Source organism: Rhinoraja longicauda, chromosome 13 (genome assembly GCF_053455715.1).
Source record: "Rhinoraja longicauda isolate Sanriku21f chromosome 13, sRhiLon1.1, whole genome shotgun sequence".
Taxonomy (NCBI): domain Eukaryota; kingdom Metazoa; phylum Chordata; class Chondrichthyes; order Rajiformes; family Arhynchobatidae; genus Rhinoraja; species Rhinoraja longicauda.
Genome location: NC_135965.1, coordinates 6,320,576 through 6,339,372, shown reverse-complemented (window position 1 = coordinate 6,339,372; position 18,797 = coordinate 6,320,576). Strand labels below are relative to the sequence as shown.

Here is an 18,797-nt window from a genome sequence, read left to right as displayed (position 1 = left end):
TGGTCAGTTTGACGTTCTATGCAACTGAGTCAACAGCAACCTTGAGAGACACCTTGTGTTGCAAATAGTTACTCCAAAAGTGGGCAAAGGACAAATAACAAATGTTGTGAAAATGTTGTCTTGTGAACATGTTGCCCACTATGCTGTTATTCAAAGTTCTCGTTTTGACAATCATCCCCAAATTAAAACCACTTAATGTTGTATGATCTGTGAAATTTCAACCGGTTAAAAGTTCTGATCCAAGAAACTTACTTGCAATTTAATACTCACCAATGTATAAAGAATGTAATTATTTAATAAATGCATTATGGTGAGTCGTAAGGCGATGTGCGTTGAGGTAGACGTTTATTAGAAGACTAACAACCATGACAAAACCAACGCTGTAAACGACTAACAACCATAAATCTTACTGTCTCTCTTGGAGTTCTAAACCAGTCTGCCTGGTTCCTTTACCTGCAAACCACCTCACCTCTTCTACCAATCAGAGGGTTCGATGGTCTGGACCAATCCCTGTGCCCCTACATGACCCCCCCCCAGAACCCTCGGCGCGGTACCGGGCAGGTGCCCGGACCACCCGACCGGAGCGGGTGCGGAGAGGAGAGGGAGGCCCAACCGGGGGTGGGGACAAGGAAGCCGGCACCGTGGGAGGAGGGGAAACTGATGGAGCCGGAGGCGGCAGTGGCAAGGCGACCGGGGGAAGAGGAGTCCCGAACGGGGGCAGCGAGGGGGAAAACTGCTGTACGGGAGCCGCGGCCGGAGGTCGGCCCCGGCGAGGAGGTTGAGCCGCTGTGACGGGCTGGTCTGGGTCCAAATAGGCAGGTTTAAGGCGGGACACCGAGATGACCTCCTGTCGTGTGCCCACTTCCAACGTGAAGGTGACTGTGCCTTTCTTCACTACCCTGAACGGACCCTGGTAAACCGGCCGGAACGGGGGACGGTGGGCATCGATGCGTCGGAACACAAACTCACAGTCGCCCAAGGCCGCCGGGACATGTGAAGGGGGATCCCCGTGACGAGAAGCAGGGACCGGGGCCAGGGACCCCACCCGCGCTCGTAGTGAAGCTAAGAGTGCTGGCATGGAGGGAGGGAGGGTAGAAAATTGAGGGAGAACATCGCCTGGTACCCGCAGGGGCGAGCCATAGACCAGGTCTGCCGAGGAAGCTCCGAGATCGTGCTTCGGAGCCGTGTGGATACCCAGGAGAACCCATGGGAGCTGGTCGGCCCAGTCGGGGCCGGACAGGCAGGCAGTGAGGGACGCTTTAAGCTGCCTGTGGAACCGCTCCACCATCCCGTTGGCCTGGGGGTGATAGGTGGTGGTTTGCTGTAATCGGGACCCGCACATCTGAGTCAGAGCCACCCACAGGGACGAGGTGAATTGGGCGCCCCGGTCGGTAATGATGACGTCCGGGACGCCGAAACGGGCAATCCAATTTAGTGCCAGAGCCTGAGCGCAGGAGGCTGCTGAGATGTCGGACAACGGGAGCGCCTCCGGCCAACGGGTGAACCGGTCGACCACCGTGAGGAGGTGGGTGTAGCCCCTGGAGTGGGGTAACGGGCCGACGAGATCCACATGGATGTGGAGGAATCGGACTGCGGGGACTGTGAACTGCTGGACGGGGGGCCGAGTGTGCCGGTGTACCTTGGAGGTTTGACAAGGGATACAGGAGCGGGACCAGGCGGCCACGTGCCTCCGCAGCCCGTGCCAGACAAAGCGAGCCGCAACCAGAGCCGAAGTGGCCCGGATGGACGGATGTGCCAGGCCGTGAATGGTATCAAAAACCTGGCGCCGCATGGAAGTGGGCACTACCGGGCGGGCGCGTGGCAGAGAAATATCGCACCAGAGTTTGGTACGAGTGAGACCACAGGCTACCTGTGCCAACCGCAACCCCGAGATGGTGTGGGGGTACAGGGAGGGGGTGTCTTCCAGGCGCTGAGCCTCCGCGAGCTCCTGGAAATCCACCCCGGAACTTACCTCGGCAACCGGGGAAACCGCTGGTCTGGACAGGGCATCCGCCACAGCGTTTAGTTTACCCGCAATGTGACGAACGTCGGTGGTAAATTCCGAAACGAAAGTGAGGTGTCTCTGCTGGCGGGCCGACCACGGATCGGAAACCTCCATAAAAACAAACGTCAGTGGCTTGTGGTCAGTGAATGCCACGAAACACCGGCCCTCTAAAAAATAGCGAAAATGACGGATCGCCAGGTAGAGGGCCAGGAGTTCCCGATCAAAGGCACTGTAAACTATCTCGGGGCGAGTGAGCTGGCGACTGAAAAACGCCAAAGGGTGACAGAGACCATTAACCTGCTGTTCTAAGACGCCTCCCACCGCCACGCCGGAGGCATCGACGGTGAGGGCAGTGGGGGTAGAGGAGCACGGGTGGACGAGCATGGTGGCGTTTGTGAGGGCCAGCTTGGCCGCCGCGAAAGCCGCGTCGGCAGCAGGGGACCACACGAGCTCGGTGGGGTTACCCGCGAGGCATTGCCGCCAGGACGAATCGGTGGTAAAAATTCACCATTCCTACAAATTCTTGTAACCCTTTGATAGTGTCGGGGCGGGGAAAAGAGCGGATAGCAGCCACCTTCTCGGGCAAGGGAACGGCACCGGCCTGTGTGATCCGATGACCCAGGAAATCGACTGAGGATAGTCCGAATTGGCATTTGGACGGGTGTAGGATCAGACCGTGGTCCTGCAACCTTTGGAATATGGAGCGCAGGTGGGACCGGTGTTCGTGAGCCGACCGACTTGCCACGAGAATATCGTCCAGATAGATGAACACAAAAGGCATACCCCGACCCACATGATCCATGAGGCGTTGAAACGCCTGGGCGGCGTTTTTTAGGCCGAAAGGCATCCGCAGCCACTCAAAAAGCCCGAACGGGGTGATGGTGGCGGTCTTAGGGATGTCTGCAGGGTGAACCGGGATCTGGTGATACCCTCGGACTAAGTCCAGTTTTGAGAATACCGTGGCACCCCCCAGGCTGGCGGAAAAATCCTGAATATGCGGGATCGGGTATCGGTCAGCCGTGGTGATGGCGTTCAGACGTCGGTAATCGCCACACGGTCTCCACCCCCCAGATGCTTTTGGGACCATGTGTAACGGTGAGGCCCACGGGCTGTCCGACGGGCGCACGATCCCCAGCCATTCCAAAGTGAAGAACTCTTCGCGAGCGACTGCCAGCTTATCAGGGGGTAGGCGTCGGGCTCGGGCGAAAACAGGCGGTCCCTCCGTAGGGATGAAGTGTACGACTCCGTGCTTGGCGGCAGGTGTGTCGAAACGCTGGACTAGGAGCTCCGGGAATTCAGCGAGTATCGCAGCAAACGGGTCGGAGGTCGTGGTGACGTCCTGGACGGTTGGGCTGGATGACATGGAAACCGAAGGAGCGGGAGGGTCAACGCTACTGGACGACGGTTGCAGGCTCTTCCCGCGGACGTCAGGGTTCAATGGGAAAGCCCAAAGGAAATCTGCTCCCAGGATTGCCTGGCCTACATCCGCGATGATGAAAGTCCAGTTGTAGGTCCTGGAACCAAAGGACAGGGACATGTCCCGTGTTCCGTAGGTACGGACAGGGCTGCCGTTCACCGCAATGAGTGGGGGGCCGGTCTTACCTGATCGCGCTTCCTGGCAGGATGGAGGCGCAATGCTGACGATCGCCCCGGTGTCCACGAGGAAAACGGTACCGGTATGTTGCTCAGCAAGGTAGAGGCGATGGTTCTGGCCGATCGAGATTGCCTCTACATTTGATCGGCCGAGGCATTTCCCGAGAACGTGCAGGGGCTTCTACAGTTGCGTGCCGCTGCTCCCCACCGTTTATGAAAGAAACACCAGCCGCGCTGGTGTGTTTCTATGTCGCGGGCCTGTTTCAAAATGACCGCCGTCGACGTAGCAGTTTGGAGGGTTTTTTGAAAAGTGGCGGGCGGATGGGCGCCATCTTGGCCGTGCGGTCGGTCGCTCAACCGGTGTGGAAACCCGATTTACTGAGCCGGGGCGCCTCGTCTTTGCCGCAACCAGTGCGTCCGCCTTTTCTGCGAAATCCATCGGGTCCCCGAAAGTAACGTCTGCTAGGACTACGCGGACGTCCTCTGGCAGCTTCTCGCGGAATGCCTCCTCGAACATGAGGCATTTGGTGTGCTCTCCCGCTAGAGTCATCATCTCCGTCATGAGGACCGACGGCGGTCGGTCCCCGAGCTCAGGTAAGTGCAGGAGTGTGCTGGCCCGCTGTTGTTGGCTGCGGCCGAAGGTTTTCAGCAGCAGCGACTTGAGGCCCGCATACTTGCCGGTTTCTGGCGGGTCGGTGACGTACTGCGCAACCCGTGCGGACGTCTCCGACGGCAGGACGCTCAATAGATGGTAGAACCTGGTTTCGTCCTCCTGTATGCCCCGGAGGTGGAACTGTGCCTCCGCTTGGGCGAATCACAGGCGTGGTTGGTGGGCCCAGACCGGGGGCAGATGAACGCCGACTGCGTTCGGTGTCGATGCCTCCCGATGGGACATCTTGGTGATCTGTGATCACGTCGGGGTCACCACTATGGTGAGTCGTAAGGCGATGTGCGTTGAGGTAGACGTTTATTAGAAGACTAACAACCGTGACAAAACCAACGCTGTAAACGACTAACAACCATAAATCTTACTGTCTCTCTCGGAGTCCTAAACCAGTCTGCCTGGTTCCTTTACCTGCGCACCACCTCACCTCTTCTACCAATCAGACGGTTCGATGGTCTGGACCAATCCCTGTGCCCCTACAGCATCTCATTACAATTATATCACGGCGTAGATTGAAATCTGCAGGCAGAATATCAAAGCATTCACTACCAGAAGACCAATATTTTGCTGTGGAATAAAAGGGTGACCTTTCACGCATAAGACCAAAAACAAATAACAATCCATAGCACTTACGTGACAATCATTAGCATAAATGTAATTAGATTAAAACCTATTGAGCAATTCTTCACCAAATTTAAATATACTCAGAATTTTAAATGCTTTGTCATAGAATAAAGTGTTTTATTACTTTCAAAGAGTTGTGTTGCCTTTAACATCAATGTGTCTTTTCTCTTCTTTTTCCATTTTAGAGCCAACCACAACTATTACTGTACCGATAACCACTCTCATGACAATCAGCAACACAACAGGTATTTGCATCAACTATATCCCTTGTTCATGTTTCCAGAGTAATATTTACTATCTACGCAAGTACAAAACTATAGGCCATGCTTGATCATGCCACCCACAATTTTTGTAAACATGGCAAAACACTTGATCAAAGCACTTGATCTCATGCCGTCCATCAATTATCCATTTCACACCAATTTAATGCAGAAAAATGTGAGGTGTTGCTTTTTGGGAAGTCTAACATGGGCAGGACCTACACAATGAATGGTAGTTCTATGGGGAGTGTTGTAGAGCCGAGGGATCTAAGAGTGCAGGTGCATAGTTCCCTGAAGGTGGAGTCGCAGGTAGATCGGGTGGTCAAAAAGGCATTTCGCACATTGGCCTTCATCAGCCAGAGTATTGAGTATAGAAGTTGGGTGGTCATGTTATAGTTATCTCAGACATTGATGAGGCCACATTTAGAGTATTGAGTTCAGTTCTGGGTACCGTGTTATAGGAAAGATGTTGTCAAGATGGAAAGGGTGCAGAGAAGATTTCCAAGGATGTTGCCAAAACTAGAGGGTCTGAGCTTGAGGCAGAGGGTCTGAGCTTGAGACAGAGGTTGAGTAGGCTGATACTCCAATCTTTGGAGTGCAGGAGGATGAGGGGTGATCTTATATAAGTGTATAAGATAATGAGACAAATAGATCGGCTAGATGTACAGAATTTCTTGCCCAGAGTAGGTGAATGGGGGACCAGAGGACATTGGTTTAAGGTGAAGGGGAAAACATTTAATAGAAAGCTGAGGGTTAACTTTTTCACACAAAGGGTGGTAAATGTATGGACAAGCTGCCACAGGAGGTAATTAGGGTAGGGACTATCCCAATGTTCAAGAAGCAGTTAGACAGGTACATTGGTAGGACAGGTTTGGAGGAATAGGGACCAAATGCTGGGGGGTGGGACTAGTGTAGATGGGACATGTTGGCCGGCGTGGGAAAGTTGGGCCAAAGGGCCTGTTTCCACACAGTATCACATTATAACTATGAATCTAAGTCTCTGAATCTAGTACTTCAACTGTTGTCCTTCTCCAGCATGCAGGTTAATTGTGTACCATCTTGCAGAAATAAACCATGTTTTATCTAATATGTGATATCTCAACTGTGTTTTGTCTCTGTAGTATTAGGTCACATTGGCACCACTTTCCGCAGATCAGTCCAAAACTTTTCTCTCACTCAAGTCTCCCTTGACGTATTCTTTCATCATTAGCAATTCCAAATTCAAATGTTCCAAGCAAAAAAAAACACCAAATCAATATAAAATGTTCAACCCTTTTTCTGATCCCATGGAATTTCCTGTTTTGAACTGTGGCTTTTAATTCTTCCTTTCAATAAGATATACCTTTTCACATGACATGGCACAGTGAGGCATTGTTATGCCACTATGCAGCATAGGTGATACTTCACTACTTATAGGTTTTGCCTGGGATTGGCCCAAAGGTAATTTCAGAGTGTGCCCGAAAGAATCACCACCATGAATTTTGGGGCAGCATGGTGGCACAGCGGTAGTGCTGCTGCCTTATTGCGCTTACTGTGCCGGAGATCCTGGTTCGATCCCGACTACTGGTGCTGTCTGTACAGAGTTTGTACCCTTGTCCGCGATCTTCAGTTTCCTCCCACATTCCAAAGACTTACAGATTTCTAGGTTAATTGGCTTGGCGTAAGTGTAAATTGTCCCTAGTGTGTGTCAGATAGCGCTAATGTGCGGGGATCGCTGGTCGGTGCGGACGGTGGGCCGAAAGGCCTGTTCTCGTGCTGTAGCTCTAAACTAAACCATGCAGACACTGAAAGCTACAATTGAAGCACTGTACCATATAATATGAATCCCAGATTCATCTATGTTCCTCCCTCAAGCATGATGTGAACATTTAATTTGCTTCCGAGCAATAAAGCAAATGGCAGTAATGATAAACTAAAGGGATTGAATTTTCTTGCAGCTTTTTGTATGCTCTGTTCTATTTTCAGTTTTAGGTGCATGTCGTAATGGAAGAAATCCATGTCAGCATTTTTGCATTGAACACAGTGGGTTTGGAAACATCCAAGGCTTTGATTGCCAATGTGCCAGCGGCTTTCAATTAAGTTCCAATGGTTATGATTGCACAGGTGAGAGGAGAGACACTGCCGTATGCATTTTCTACTTATTTATCATTTTTATTGGAATTATGCATGGTGCTATTTTACGCAATTGCACTTCAACACTTGCAGTTTCCATGCCAGAAGAATTGAGGTTTACCTTCAGTATGATTCATTTGGCATATTTATTGCAATGATAAATGTCACAGAATAGGTCCGATGATACCATTGTGTTGTCAGTATAAATCTGATTAATATATTAGGTATCACGAAATGCTGGAGTAACTCAGCGGGTCAGGCAGCATCTCTGGAGAGAAGAAATGGGTGATGTTTCGGGTCGAGACCCTTCTTCAGACTTTTTTAATTCAATGTTTTTGGGTAAATTCAATGTTCACATTCCCACAGTGATGTTGTACACCTGTTTTTTCCTTTTCTCTATTTCCCACCTCTCTTGTCCTTCAAACCTGTTCAGGTTTCCGCACTTTTGGTCCCACCTGGCTCGCTTTCATCAGACATTAAATTCCTCTAAATCCCATTCCCTCACTAGGATGTCCTGAAAACCTTCTACTTCCTTGAACAGATACAAACTCGGTCCCTGTTAACTACAATCACCTTAATTTGAATTTGTTCTGAAGATGAACAAAGAACAATGATTGGAGGAATTCAGCACGTCAACTACCATCTGTGGAGGGAAATGGACAGTCAACGCTGCAGATCCACTTCCCTCCATAGATGCTGCTCGACCGGCTGTGTTCCTCCAGCAAATTGGTTGTTGCTTCAAATTCCAACATCTGCAGTCTCTTGTGTATCAAGACGAACCCCTTTGCGTTCACCTCAATTTTCATCCTGTCAACCCTATCGATGCTTCTCATTAATTTATGTGCTTCTGTTAGGTGTGGTATTCAATTTCATTAAGCATTGTAACATAAGTGTACAAGCTAATTTTGGTTAAACAGCTTGAACTGTTCAGTTTGGCACATAAGCAAATCTTCATTCTGAGGTCAAGGAGCTTATCCGTATTGTCAAGCAGCACATGTTATTAACCATACTGGCTTCAGACCACACTGACTAATGAGATGATATCTGAAGTTTTTGTAATAAGGAGCAAAGGAAAAATAGGTTGAAAATTCATGTTTACTCTATATTTCTTTCATTCCGATTGTGTTGATGGTTTTACTGGCTGATTATGTTTAGAAGGTAAGCTTAAGGAGATTTGACATCAACAAAAGAACCTTTGAGTAGGAAGGAACTGCAGATACTGGTTTACACCAAAGATAGACACAAAGTGCTGGAGTAACTCGGCGGGACAGGCAGCATCTTTGGAGAGAAGGAATGGTGACGTTTCGGGTCAAGACCCTTCTTCAGACTGCTTGAACGAGGATGGGGGAGGAATGAGGAGAGAGAGAAAGCCAGGGTTACTTGAGGTTAGAGAAATCAATATTCATTCTGCTGGGTTATAAACTGCCCAAGCAAAATATGAGGTGCTATTATACTTGCAGTTAACTTTTTTGGTTTTGTTTTAACTTTTATAAAAGCTTTAACTACTTGATCCCCATTCCCTAAATCACTCTTTTCTATACTAATGGCTTCATCTCTTGCATAAAAAAATATCCAGGTCTCCAACAGAAATGGTCATAATAACCTTTTGAGTTTTACACTTCATTTACAGGAAGTTTAAAAATGATATACCCACTAAATCAACATTTTTTTTCATGAAAAATGAAGAGGAAGTGCTACGATATTTCCATATCAGTTCGACTTTCAGGCAAACATGTTGTTCACATTAAAAATTGACTTCCTATTTACAAACCATGTAAAAGGCCTATGTAATTGTGGATTCAATTTAACAACATATGCAAGTTAGATTTTTTTATTTTTGAAGAGCATTGAACCAAATGGATATTAATTTTGACTATCATTTTCCAGACATAGATGAATGTCTCTCTAGCCCATGTATGAATGGAACATGTTCAAATATACGAGGAGGTTACCAATGCGTATGCAGAAGTGGCTACACAGGAACGCTCTGTGAAATTGATAGGCAGTACATTCTGAATTCTACCGTTTTTGTAAAGCTTGAAAAAATTCATAAACCTACAATGCAGGACACTGTCATATTACAAACATAATCAGATATTAAACCTCTATCTGCCAAGTATTTGGTAATGATGATCTTTCCTTAGAGAAAATTATCTGTACCCAAGATGGCATAACAATTATTTAAATTTGTGTAGAGATCTGAGTGATTTCATCACACATGTTTCACTGTCCCTGGTTTATTGGGAGTCGCTTACCTTTTGGTAGAAACAAATAATTTTGAATATTTTAAATTTTATTTTTCTTCACTTCTCAGATATTGACGAGTGTTTCAGCCAACCATGTCTGAATGGAGCGACCTGCATTGATCACGCAGATGACATTCAATGCGTCTGTTTGCTTGGATATACCAATCGATATTGTCAAAGTGGTGGGAATTTATTTATTTTCAGTACAATTTATTAAGGAAACAATTAATTGTTAGATAGTGTGCAAAGAATACTCATAAAATATATTAATTGCTTCATAAATAATATTCCCAATTACACCTATTACTGCTGCAAATTTTATTAGACCTTTGCATAACCTTATTGCCCTTCTCTGTATTTCTGCAGAATATTTCAAACGTGTCTCCTAAAAGATCTTTTGCCAATTCTAGCATGATCTAAGTCATCTGATTTTGTTGCTATTAACTCAAACCATGATGTACAAAGTACTATTTCCACAATGTAGATGACTGTTTGGTGCATTCAAACAATTAGCTGCAATGGGGAATGTGATAATCCTGTAAGTAGAGCTCACAACTCATTGCCTCTAATATTCTAGGAATTAAAGGAGTTCTCTGACGCACTGACTTATATCCAATGGACACTGAAGGAGAGGACTTCTTAAAAAACAATGATATCCAAGATTTCTCTCCTTTAGGACCATTCTGAGTATCCCTTCATACTTGATCTGCAATAACACTTTTGTGCTTGAAGCAGGGTAAACATGGTAGTACAATAAGGGGAGCTGTGATGAGAGCCAACATTTAACATTCCCTCACCTTGTTGCTCCTCTTGAGAAAGGTGTCCAAAATAGCATTGATTACAAACATGTACATCGGAACAGTGGTTTTTGCAGATCTGTTTCAATATATATTTTTAATTGAATAAATATTGTGCAATTGATTAATAAATTGCACAAATGAAAACTGATTTAAGCCGAGTCCACACCAACCAACGATCCCTGCACACTGACACTATCCTACACTCACTGGCGACACTTTTACATTTATACCAAGCCAATTCACCTACAAACCTGTACGTCTTTGGACTGTGGGAGGAATCCGAAGATCTCGGAGGAAACCCATGCAGGTCACGGGAAGAATGTACAAACTCTGCACAGACAAGCACCCATAGTCAGAATCGAACCCTGTTCTCTGGTGCTGTAGGGCAGTAGCTCTACTGCAACGACGCCATGTCGCACGGTGAAATGTAAAAATGACATACAGTATACTTCCTTCAATGATTGGGGCAATGAGTATAAGAAACATGAACACATGTTGCTGCTTCATAAACTTCAGTCAGATCAAATTTGGATTATTCTGTGTGGTTCTGTTCACCCCATTACAGAAGGGATGTGGAGGCTTTGAAGAGCTTGCAGAAGTGGTTTACCAAGATACAGTCTGGATTAGAGAATATTAGTAATAAAGAGAGATTGGACAAATATGGACTGTTCTCTCTTGTAGCGTCGAAGGCAGAGGGGAGACCTGATCAAAGTAAATAAAATAATGAGTGGCTTAGATAGGGTGGACAGTCAGAATCTTTTGACAATGTCAAAGAGAGAAGGCTTGGCTTTAAGGTAAAAGGAGGAAAGTTTAAAAGAGATATGCGGGGGAAGTTTTTTTTACTCCGCGTTACAGGCACATGGATCTTGCTGCTGTGGGTGGTGGTGAAAGCTGGTGTGATAGTGGCATTAAAGAGGCTTTTAGATGGGGGCATGAATTTGCAGGGAATGGAGGAATATTGATCATGTGCAGTGAGTAGGGATTAGATTAATTGGCATCATGTTTGACATGGACATCATGGGCTGGAGGACCTGTTCCTGTTCTATGGACTATGTAATGTATTGATCAGAACTGCACAGAACTTCATAATTCTAATGCTTTTTCACATTTACATCTCATCCAGATCCATAATTTCTTTCTGCTGTTCCTCCCCTTTTCTCAATCTGCCATCATATCTTTTCCTCTTTAATATCTTCTCCATCTTGAGCTCTCACAAGCCTTTCATTTAGGCTTCCTCTTCACCCTCTTCACAATATCTCGGTATCCTTAAACCTGCAACATCTTTTTACTGTTACCAGTTTTTCTGTAAAGTCTTAGCCTTGAAACATCAACAGTCTCTTGCTCTCTCTCTCGCTCTCTACATCTAAATTCCCAATATTTCTATTTACATTACAAAGTACGGTGAAAAAAAATCTTGATTGCAGCAGCTTCTAAGGCAGATTGACTTGTTTACTCTCTTGAATATGAATTCCAGAGTATGACCATTATCAATAACATTAATGCAAATGCCTTTCCGATTTTAAGTAATGCTGATCTCAGGAACAAGAATGGAACACATCTGAATGTTTCCAACATTTTCCACATGTAGAAGTATATCGCAGATATCACAGATGCTGACAATCTGAAATTAAAACAGAAAATACTGAAAACACTCAGCTAGCTATTGTGATGAGAAAAATAAAGTTAATGTATCAGGTTAATGACCTTCCATAAGAACTGACGGAAGGCTGGGATAGTGCAAAGCAATAATAATGCAGATTATTGCAAAAAGAAAAATTAAAAGGGAATTTAAACAAATGCTTAGGTTTAGGTTTATTAAGTTCACATATACCCAGGTACAGTGAAAGGCTTCATTTTACATGCTATCCAAAAAGATCATATATATCATACATAGATACAAGCAGTCCAAACTCAAACACAATAGAACACAGCAAAGAGGAAAATGCAGTGTACAGAATTAATTTATCAAAAAAAAATCTGCTTGGTAAACAATTGCTGACTAAAATAATTTGTCTTGTTAATTTAATAAATCCTTTTCTATATTTCAATTACCTGATTAACGTTTTTTTTCTATTTTAAAACAGTAATTAGTAAATGTCTTAGCAATCCATGCCAAAATGAAGGTGTCTGCCAGGACCGCTTTAACAACTATACTTGCATATGTCCTGACAATTGGAAAGGTCAAGACTGCACAACAGGTTTGTTAGAAGATATATTTTACTTTATTTACATAAATCAGATTTACTATTATTTAAACATAAATACAATGGTAGTAATACTCACATAAATCACAATGAAAGCATAGTCAAGGAATCAGAAAGATACAGCATGGAAATTAGCCCTTCCTTGCCCTCCATTAACCATCCATTTACATGAACTTTACACTTTTATTCTCCCCTCATTGTCATTAACAATCCCCTCTTACTACAACTTACTGACACACTCAGGATAATTCGCAATGGTAATTTTAACCTACCAACCCATACATTTTTGGAACGTTGGAGGAAACCAGAGCACCTGGAGGAAACCCACACAGTCACTGGGAAAACATGCAAGCTCAAAGCAAACGTTGAAGTTTGAATCCAGGCCTCTGACACTGTGAGGCAGCAGGTCTATCAACTGCATCACTGTGCCTGCCACCCAAGGCAAAATATAACAACAGATTTGATATTTCTTAAAGCAATCAGTTGTACATATATTCACTGCTACTTAGAATTATTGAACACATTTAAATAGGAATGGCTGCAGAGCTAATCCATTGTTAGGAATATATAGAGGTGTACAACAAAAATGTTTTGGATTCCACTCCACCAATGCAAGTGCAATACTGAAAACTTCTTTTCACTTTAACATGATGGACAAGGTCATTGGTATAACAGAGGCTGTTATTGGCAGCACATCATTGGCAGCTGGCTTAGCTATAACTAATCATCTCTCCCAAGTACGAACAAAACTCTGCAAACGACAAACTGGTCAATGTATAAAATAATTCATATTCCACCATTATCTGAAGCCACTCCAATAAGAGATTAACTCTCTCCAAGATCTATTAATTTATTTTAGTGAATGTTTCTGGGAATTATTTGGTGTCGGTTCATATTGCTTGTATTGCGCAAAGCTTGAACTCCACTTTTAAGTAAGAGACAGGTCGAAGATCAAGATCCAGATCCAGAACCAGAATTTTAAATTTGGCATATTTGAGGTGGAACTGAGGAGAAATAGAAATGTGTCCTCTATATCTATTACATCTATCCAGATCAGATATTTTGTGGTCTAGGTTCAATGGTCTGGACTTTGAATCGATGAATTTCTAAGTCATCTTTTAATTGAAGAAAAAGCTGGCAAGAAATATTGTCATATTTATTTATCAGAGAATCAAAGACAACGGTTTGTTTTCCTGGGAGAGAGCGCTGTGGGTGACCTGATTCAGATATACCAAGTTGTGAAGAGCTTGGATAGTGTATGCAGTGAGAAACATTTCCCATTTGGGTGGGTGCCCAAAAATAAGGTGCATCAGTAAACGTTAGGGGTAAGATATTTTGAAGGGGCTTGAGGAAGATTTTTTTACCAAGAGGATGTGAAATCTGGAGTGCACCTCCTGAAGGAATAGTGCAGCATTTAGAGGAAAAGACTAGAGACATCGAGTAGAGTGCTGGAAATGGGATTTGTTTAGATAGGTAATTTATGGCTGACATGGGAACTGTGGGCCAGTGGGTGAATCCCATGCTGTGTGGCTCTAGGACTCCAGAGAGGAGATAGCTTCATGTAATTCTCACTAATGCATCACTTGTGCTCTTGTCACAAATAATAATGCAGGGCATGAAGATCCCAGAAACACTGTTATGATGGAGGATAATTTGTTTTTAACGTTTCTATCCTAAAAGCACGAGTTTTATTGCTTTGACATATTGCAAGTTATTGCTCTGAATTTTTAATCTCTCATCTGGACTTCTTAGGAATGGTTGTAATATAGAGCATAATTTTTTAGATCATACTTTTTGAAACTTTTTATTAATTCATAAATGAAGCACCTAAATCATATTATTTTATAATAAGATTTTTACATTTTTAACATCATTATGTTCTAATTCAGATGTGGATGAGTGTGCTCTAAATACTCACAACTGTGATCGGCGTGCTGGGATCTGTACAAATACACTTGGATCGTTCAACTGCTCCTGCAGGGAAGGGTACGAAGGTGATGGATTCATTTGCAGAGGTACAGTTTCATTGCAATATTAATTTAATTATTGGAACCAATATATTCACGGTTTTGTTTTATGATTACAAATCTTTGTCGATAAATTGTAATTTTTATATACTAAAAATGTATATATGAAAGAATTTTAACCTTTTGGTACTGCTTTTCATCCAGAGAGTTGTGAATCAGTGGAATTCTCTGCCACAGAAGGCAGTGGGGCCAATTCACTGGATATTTTCAGGAGAGAGTCAGATGTAGCTCTTCGGGCTAACTGAATATAGGGATATGGGGAGAAAGCAGGAACAGGGTACTGATTTTGGTTGATCCGCCATGATCATATTGAATGGCGGTGCTGGCTCGAAGGGCCAAATGGCCTCCTCCTGCACCTATTTTCTATGTTTCCCTGAAATTGAAGTTAAAGTGCCAAATAGCACCCTAAATATTATGGCCAAATGAGAAAAAGTAAAGTAAAGCTTTGATTAAAATAATGAAGTTAATTAATGTGTAAATTTATTTTTTATTTTTTTATTTTGATATTTCATTGGTTTAGTAGAACTTCTGCCATAATTTATGAATGAACAATGTGCCCTTTTTATCGGCATATATTGATCTATGATTATCCTTAAAATAACATTGCATTTAGAAACGCTGACAATATAATTTACTCACAGATCATTTATGAAATGTCAGAATTATAACTCAGGCCAGTTTTGGGCATGCCTGCAGGAAATTGTTAATTTGAAGCACATGATGCAAAATGCATTATGTGTACGAGAGTCGTGAACTTCAGGCCTCCTTTACACAATTTCAAATAAAACAGCAAAATTGAACTGAAACGTAAACTTAATGCACAATCTCTTCGCATTATCCAAAACAAATCAAACTGCTAGTTCTCAGCAGGTGCAGATGCTTGGGCCCTTGAACTAATAAACTAGTGTGAAGGCCTGGTCTTATGTTTAAAGCCAACACCATTTGCCAAGTCAGTATTAGTGCTGCAAAGCGCACCAATTGTGCATTGCACATAATCAACATCACTGCAGCAAACTCAGAGGCTGTAATGCATTACCAGCTCAGTTCAGTTCAGTTCTGAAGAAGTGTCTTGACCTGAAACGTCACCTATTCCTTTTCTCCAGAGATGCTGTCTGACCCGCTGAGTTACTCCAGCATTTTGTGTCTATCTTCAGTTTAAACCAGCATCTGCAGTTCCTTCCAACACCAGTTTAGTTTAGTTCAGTTCAGATTAGATTAAAGAATGTGCAACTAAGTTAAATTAACAGGCAATAATTTTTTTGATGATCACAAAAAAGGACTGAAAAGTCTATTTCTGCTTGGCATTCAAAGTAACTACCTATAATTCCTAAGAAATTATCAAAGCCTTTGTTGAAATAAACAATTAGAAAGTTCTGCATTTTCATGTCTCACTCTGTGAAGGGTTAATGTTCAATGTGATTTCATATTAATTATGTTAATTAATTTGAAATAAAAACAGAAAATTATGACAATATTTAGCAGATCACCATAACACCCTTGGAGATGCTGCCTGACCTGCTGAATAGTTCCTGCAGTTTCTATTTTTATTTCAGATTTCCACCGTCTTCCATATATTGCTTTTGTATGTACTTGCAGCTGTATTTAAATGACAATTACATTCAATTTTTCTTGAAACAGAGAAACGACTATTTGATTACGGAAAATCATTTGGAGATACAAAAATCAACAGAAAGGCATTGGACGTTAATTCTCCAATCATCAATATCCCAAATGGCTTTCCATTTGATAATGTCTTTTATTACAGATTATATGTAAGTTGAAGATTTTTATTTTCAATAGCCAATTTTATAATACAAACTGAACACTCGTTTGCTTATTTAAATGCTTATTTAAAACTCACCTCACTGCATCTATTTATTTTATGCACAGATTCATATGTGCAACACAAGGATATAGATATGATTAGCACAAAGCACGGGGCTCAGAAAACCTTACTGCTTCAAACCTTGCTTTTGGCAACAGAGATTTTCCAGTCCTAAGCACCATCTATTGGTTTTTGAAAGGGGTACTTGCTTGCAGAGTGCTGAATTTTGGTAAAAGGTGCAACCATTTGCTGAAGATAGACACAAAATGCTGGAGTAACTCAGCGGGTCAGGCAGCATCTCTGGATAGAAGGAATGGGTGACGATTCGGGTCGAGATCCTTTTCCAGAGATGCTGCCTGGCCCGCTGAGTTACTCCAGCATTTTGTGTCTATCTTCGGTGCAAACCAGCACCTGCAGTTCCTTCCTGACCATTTGCTGACCACTGCTGTATAATTTGTCACATTATCATACAGCACAGAAAAAGACCACTTGACCTTTCCTGAGTCTACAGGCAATATGAAAGATTAATGTAATATTTTACTTTCTGTCGATCCCTGCAAAAGTTCTCCTTTCCAATTTTAAATCTGTGGCATCTTTTAGAGCTAATATTGAAAAATATTTTCAGCATCTTAAATGAAAGTGGTGATGCATAAAAATAATTTTCCTCATTTGCTTCCTTGATGTTTAGGCAACTATTCGGTACTTTGGTTACACCACTGGAAAAGGGTTTCCTCCATCTGTTGTATTGAAATCTTCACATAACTTTCAGCATTTCCTTAAACCTCCCAAATGATTCACATCTGAGTTAAGGTCTGCTGATGAATGTTTGGAAAAGGACAGGTAGTTTGAGTGAAAGGAGAGAAAGAGGGGAGTGGATTGTAACTGGGTTTCCCCATTTTACCTCGTTTTAAAAGCATCAGTCCAATTACTGATCAGGATCATAGAGGACAAAATAGAGAGAAGGTAGATGTTGTCCCCATGCTTATGCTAAGATCATAATCAAATTGGAGTCTGTAATTTAAAGTTTGATGGTACATCACTTTGCAATGATCCGCTAAATACATTTGGCATCATTTTGTCCTTCTTACATAAATCTAATACAACACCAACAGGTTTAAATTTTGATGTTACTTTGAGATAGTTTTGGGTGGGACAGAAACGGAACCTCAGCTCTACCAGTGGAGCTACAGAAATGGGCAGAGAAATGGCGGATGAACTTTAATCCAAGCAAGTCCTGAGGTGTTGGATGTTGGGAGGTCAAATGTAAGGGGAAAACATACAATGAATGGCAAGACCCTTAACAGCATTGATGTACAGAAGGAATTGGGGTCCAAGTCCATAACTCCCTGAAAGCAGCGACAAAAGTAGACAGAGTGGTAAGGAAGGCATTTGGTATGGTTGCCTTTATTGGTAGAGGGCTTTGAGTATAAAAGTCAGGAAATTATGATGCAGTTTTATAGGACTTCAGTTAGGCCGCAGTTGGAATCTGGTCTCGCAAATTACAGGAAAGAGATGGAGGCTTTGGACTGGTACAGAGGAGGTTTATTAGAATGATGCTTGGATTCGGAGCGGTTGGACAGATGTGGATGGTTTTGTCTGGAATGATGGAGGTTTAGGCGAAACCTGATAGAAGTACATAAAATTGTGAGAGGCATAGAAAGGGTGGACAGTCAGAACTTTGTTCCCAGGATGGAACTATCGAACACTAGAGGTCATAGCTTTATCGTGAGAGGGGCAAATTTTAAAGGAGATGTACAGGCTAAGGCAAATGAGGGTGGTGAGTGTCTAGGACTCGCTGCGGACAATGGTGGTAGAGGCAGATACGAGAGTGGCATTTAACAGACCTTTGAATAGGCACATGCATATGAAGAGAATAGAGGGATATGGACTATGTGCTGGCAGATAAGAGTTGGACTTGGCATCATGTTTGGCACACACATTGTGGGCCAATGGGCCTGTTCCTGTGTCATTCTGTTCTACTTTCTATGGAGCCTATAATTTTAGCATCTGCCCAATTAATTCTCAGCAAAACTGTAATTGCCAGGGATTAACAAAAAGATAATGATTTAATTCTTAATATCTTAATCTTAATATGCCTTTATTGTCATTGTACGAACAGTACAACGAAATTAGAAGTGCTACATCTGAAACAGTGCGACAGTGCAAAACTTTCAAAGACAATCGTACAAACATAGGAACCAACACAACAAATACCAATATCAATAAAAAACAATAAAAAACCTAATAAACAATGAATGAGTTTTACACCTAAAATGCTGAAAATATTTACAAAGTGCGACGAAAGTGAGAGTCACATCAAGTCAAGTGTTTCCATTCACAGTTCTTATGGCCCAGGGAAATAAACTGTTTTTAAGTGGGTTTGTGCTGGCCCTTAGGCTCCTGTAGCGCCTCCCAGAGGGCAGGAGAGCAAACAGTT

General features: G+C 43.2%; 1 protein-coding gene across 1 annotated transcript in view; it reads left to right on the top strand.

The window, feature by feature from the left end:
- Positions 1–18,797, top strand: part of LOC144599353 (uncharacterized) — a 391,192-nt gene that overhangs the window by 291,809 nt on the left and 80,586 nt on the right. The window contains exons 37-42 of the mRNA XM_078410145.1: positions 5,072–5,131; positions 7,112–7,249; positions 9,573–9,686; positions 12,389–12,502; positions 14,398–14,523; positions 16,174–16,307. Of these exons, the coding sequence (XP_078266271.1) occupies positions 5,072–5,131; positions 7,112–7,249; positions 9,573–9,686; positions 12,389–12,502; positions 14,398–14,523; positions 16,174–16,307 (686 nt within the window). The remainder of the gene's footprint in view (positions 1–5,071; positions 5,132–7,111; positions 7,250–9,572; positions 9,687–12,388; positions 12,503–14,397; positions 14,524–16,173; positions 16,308–18,797) is intronic.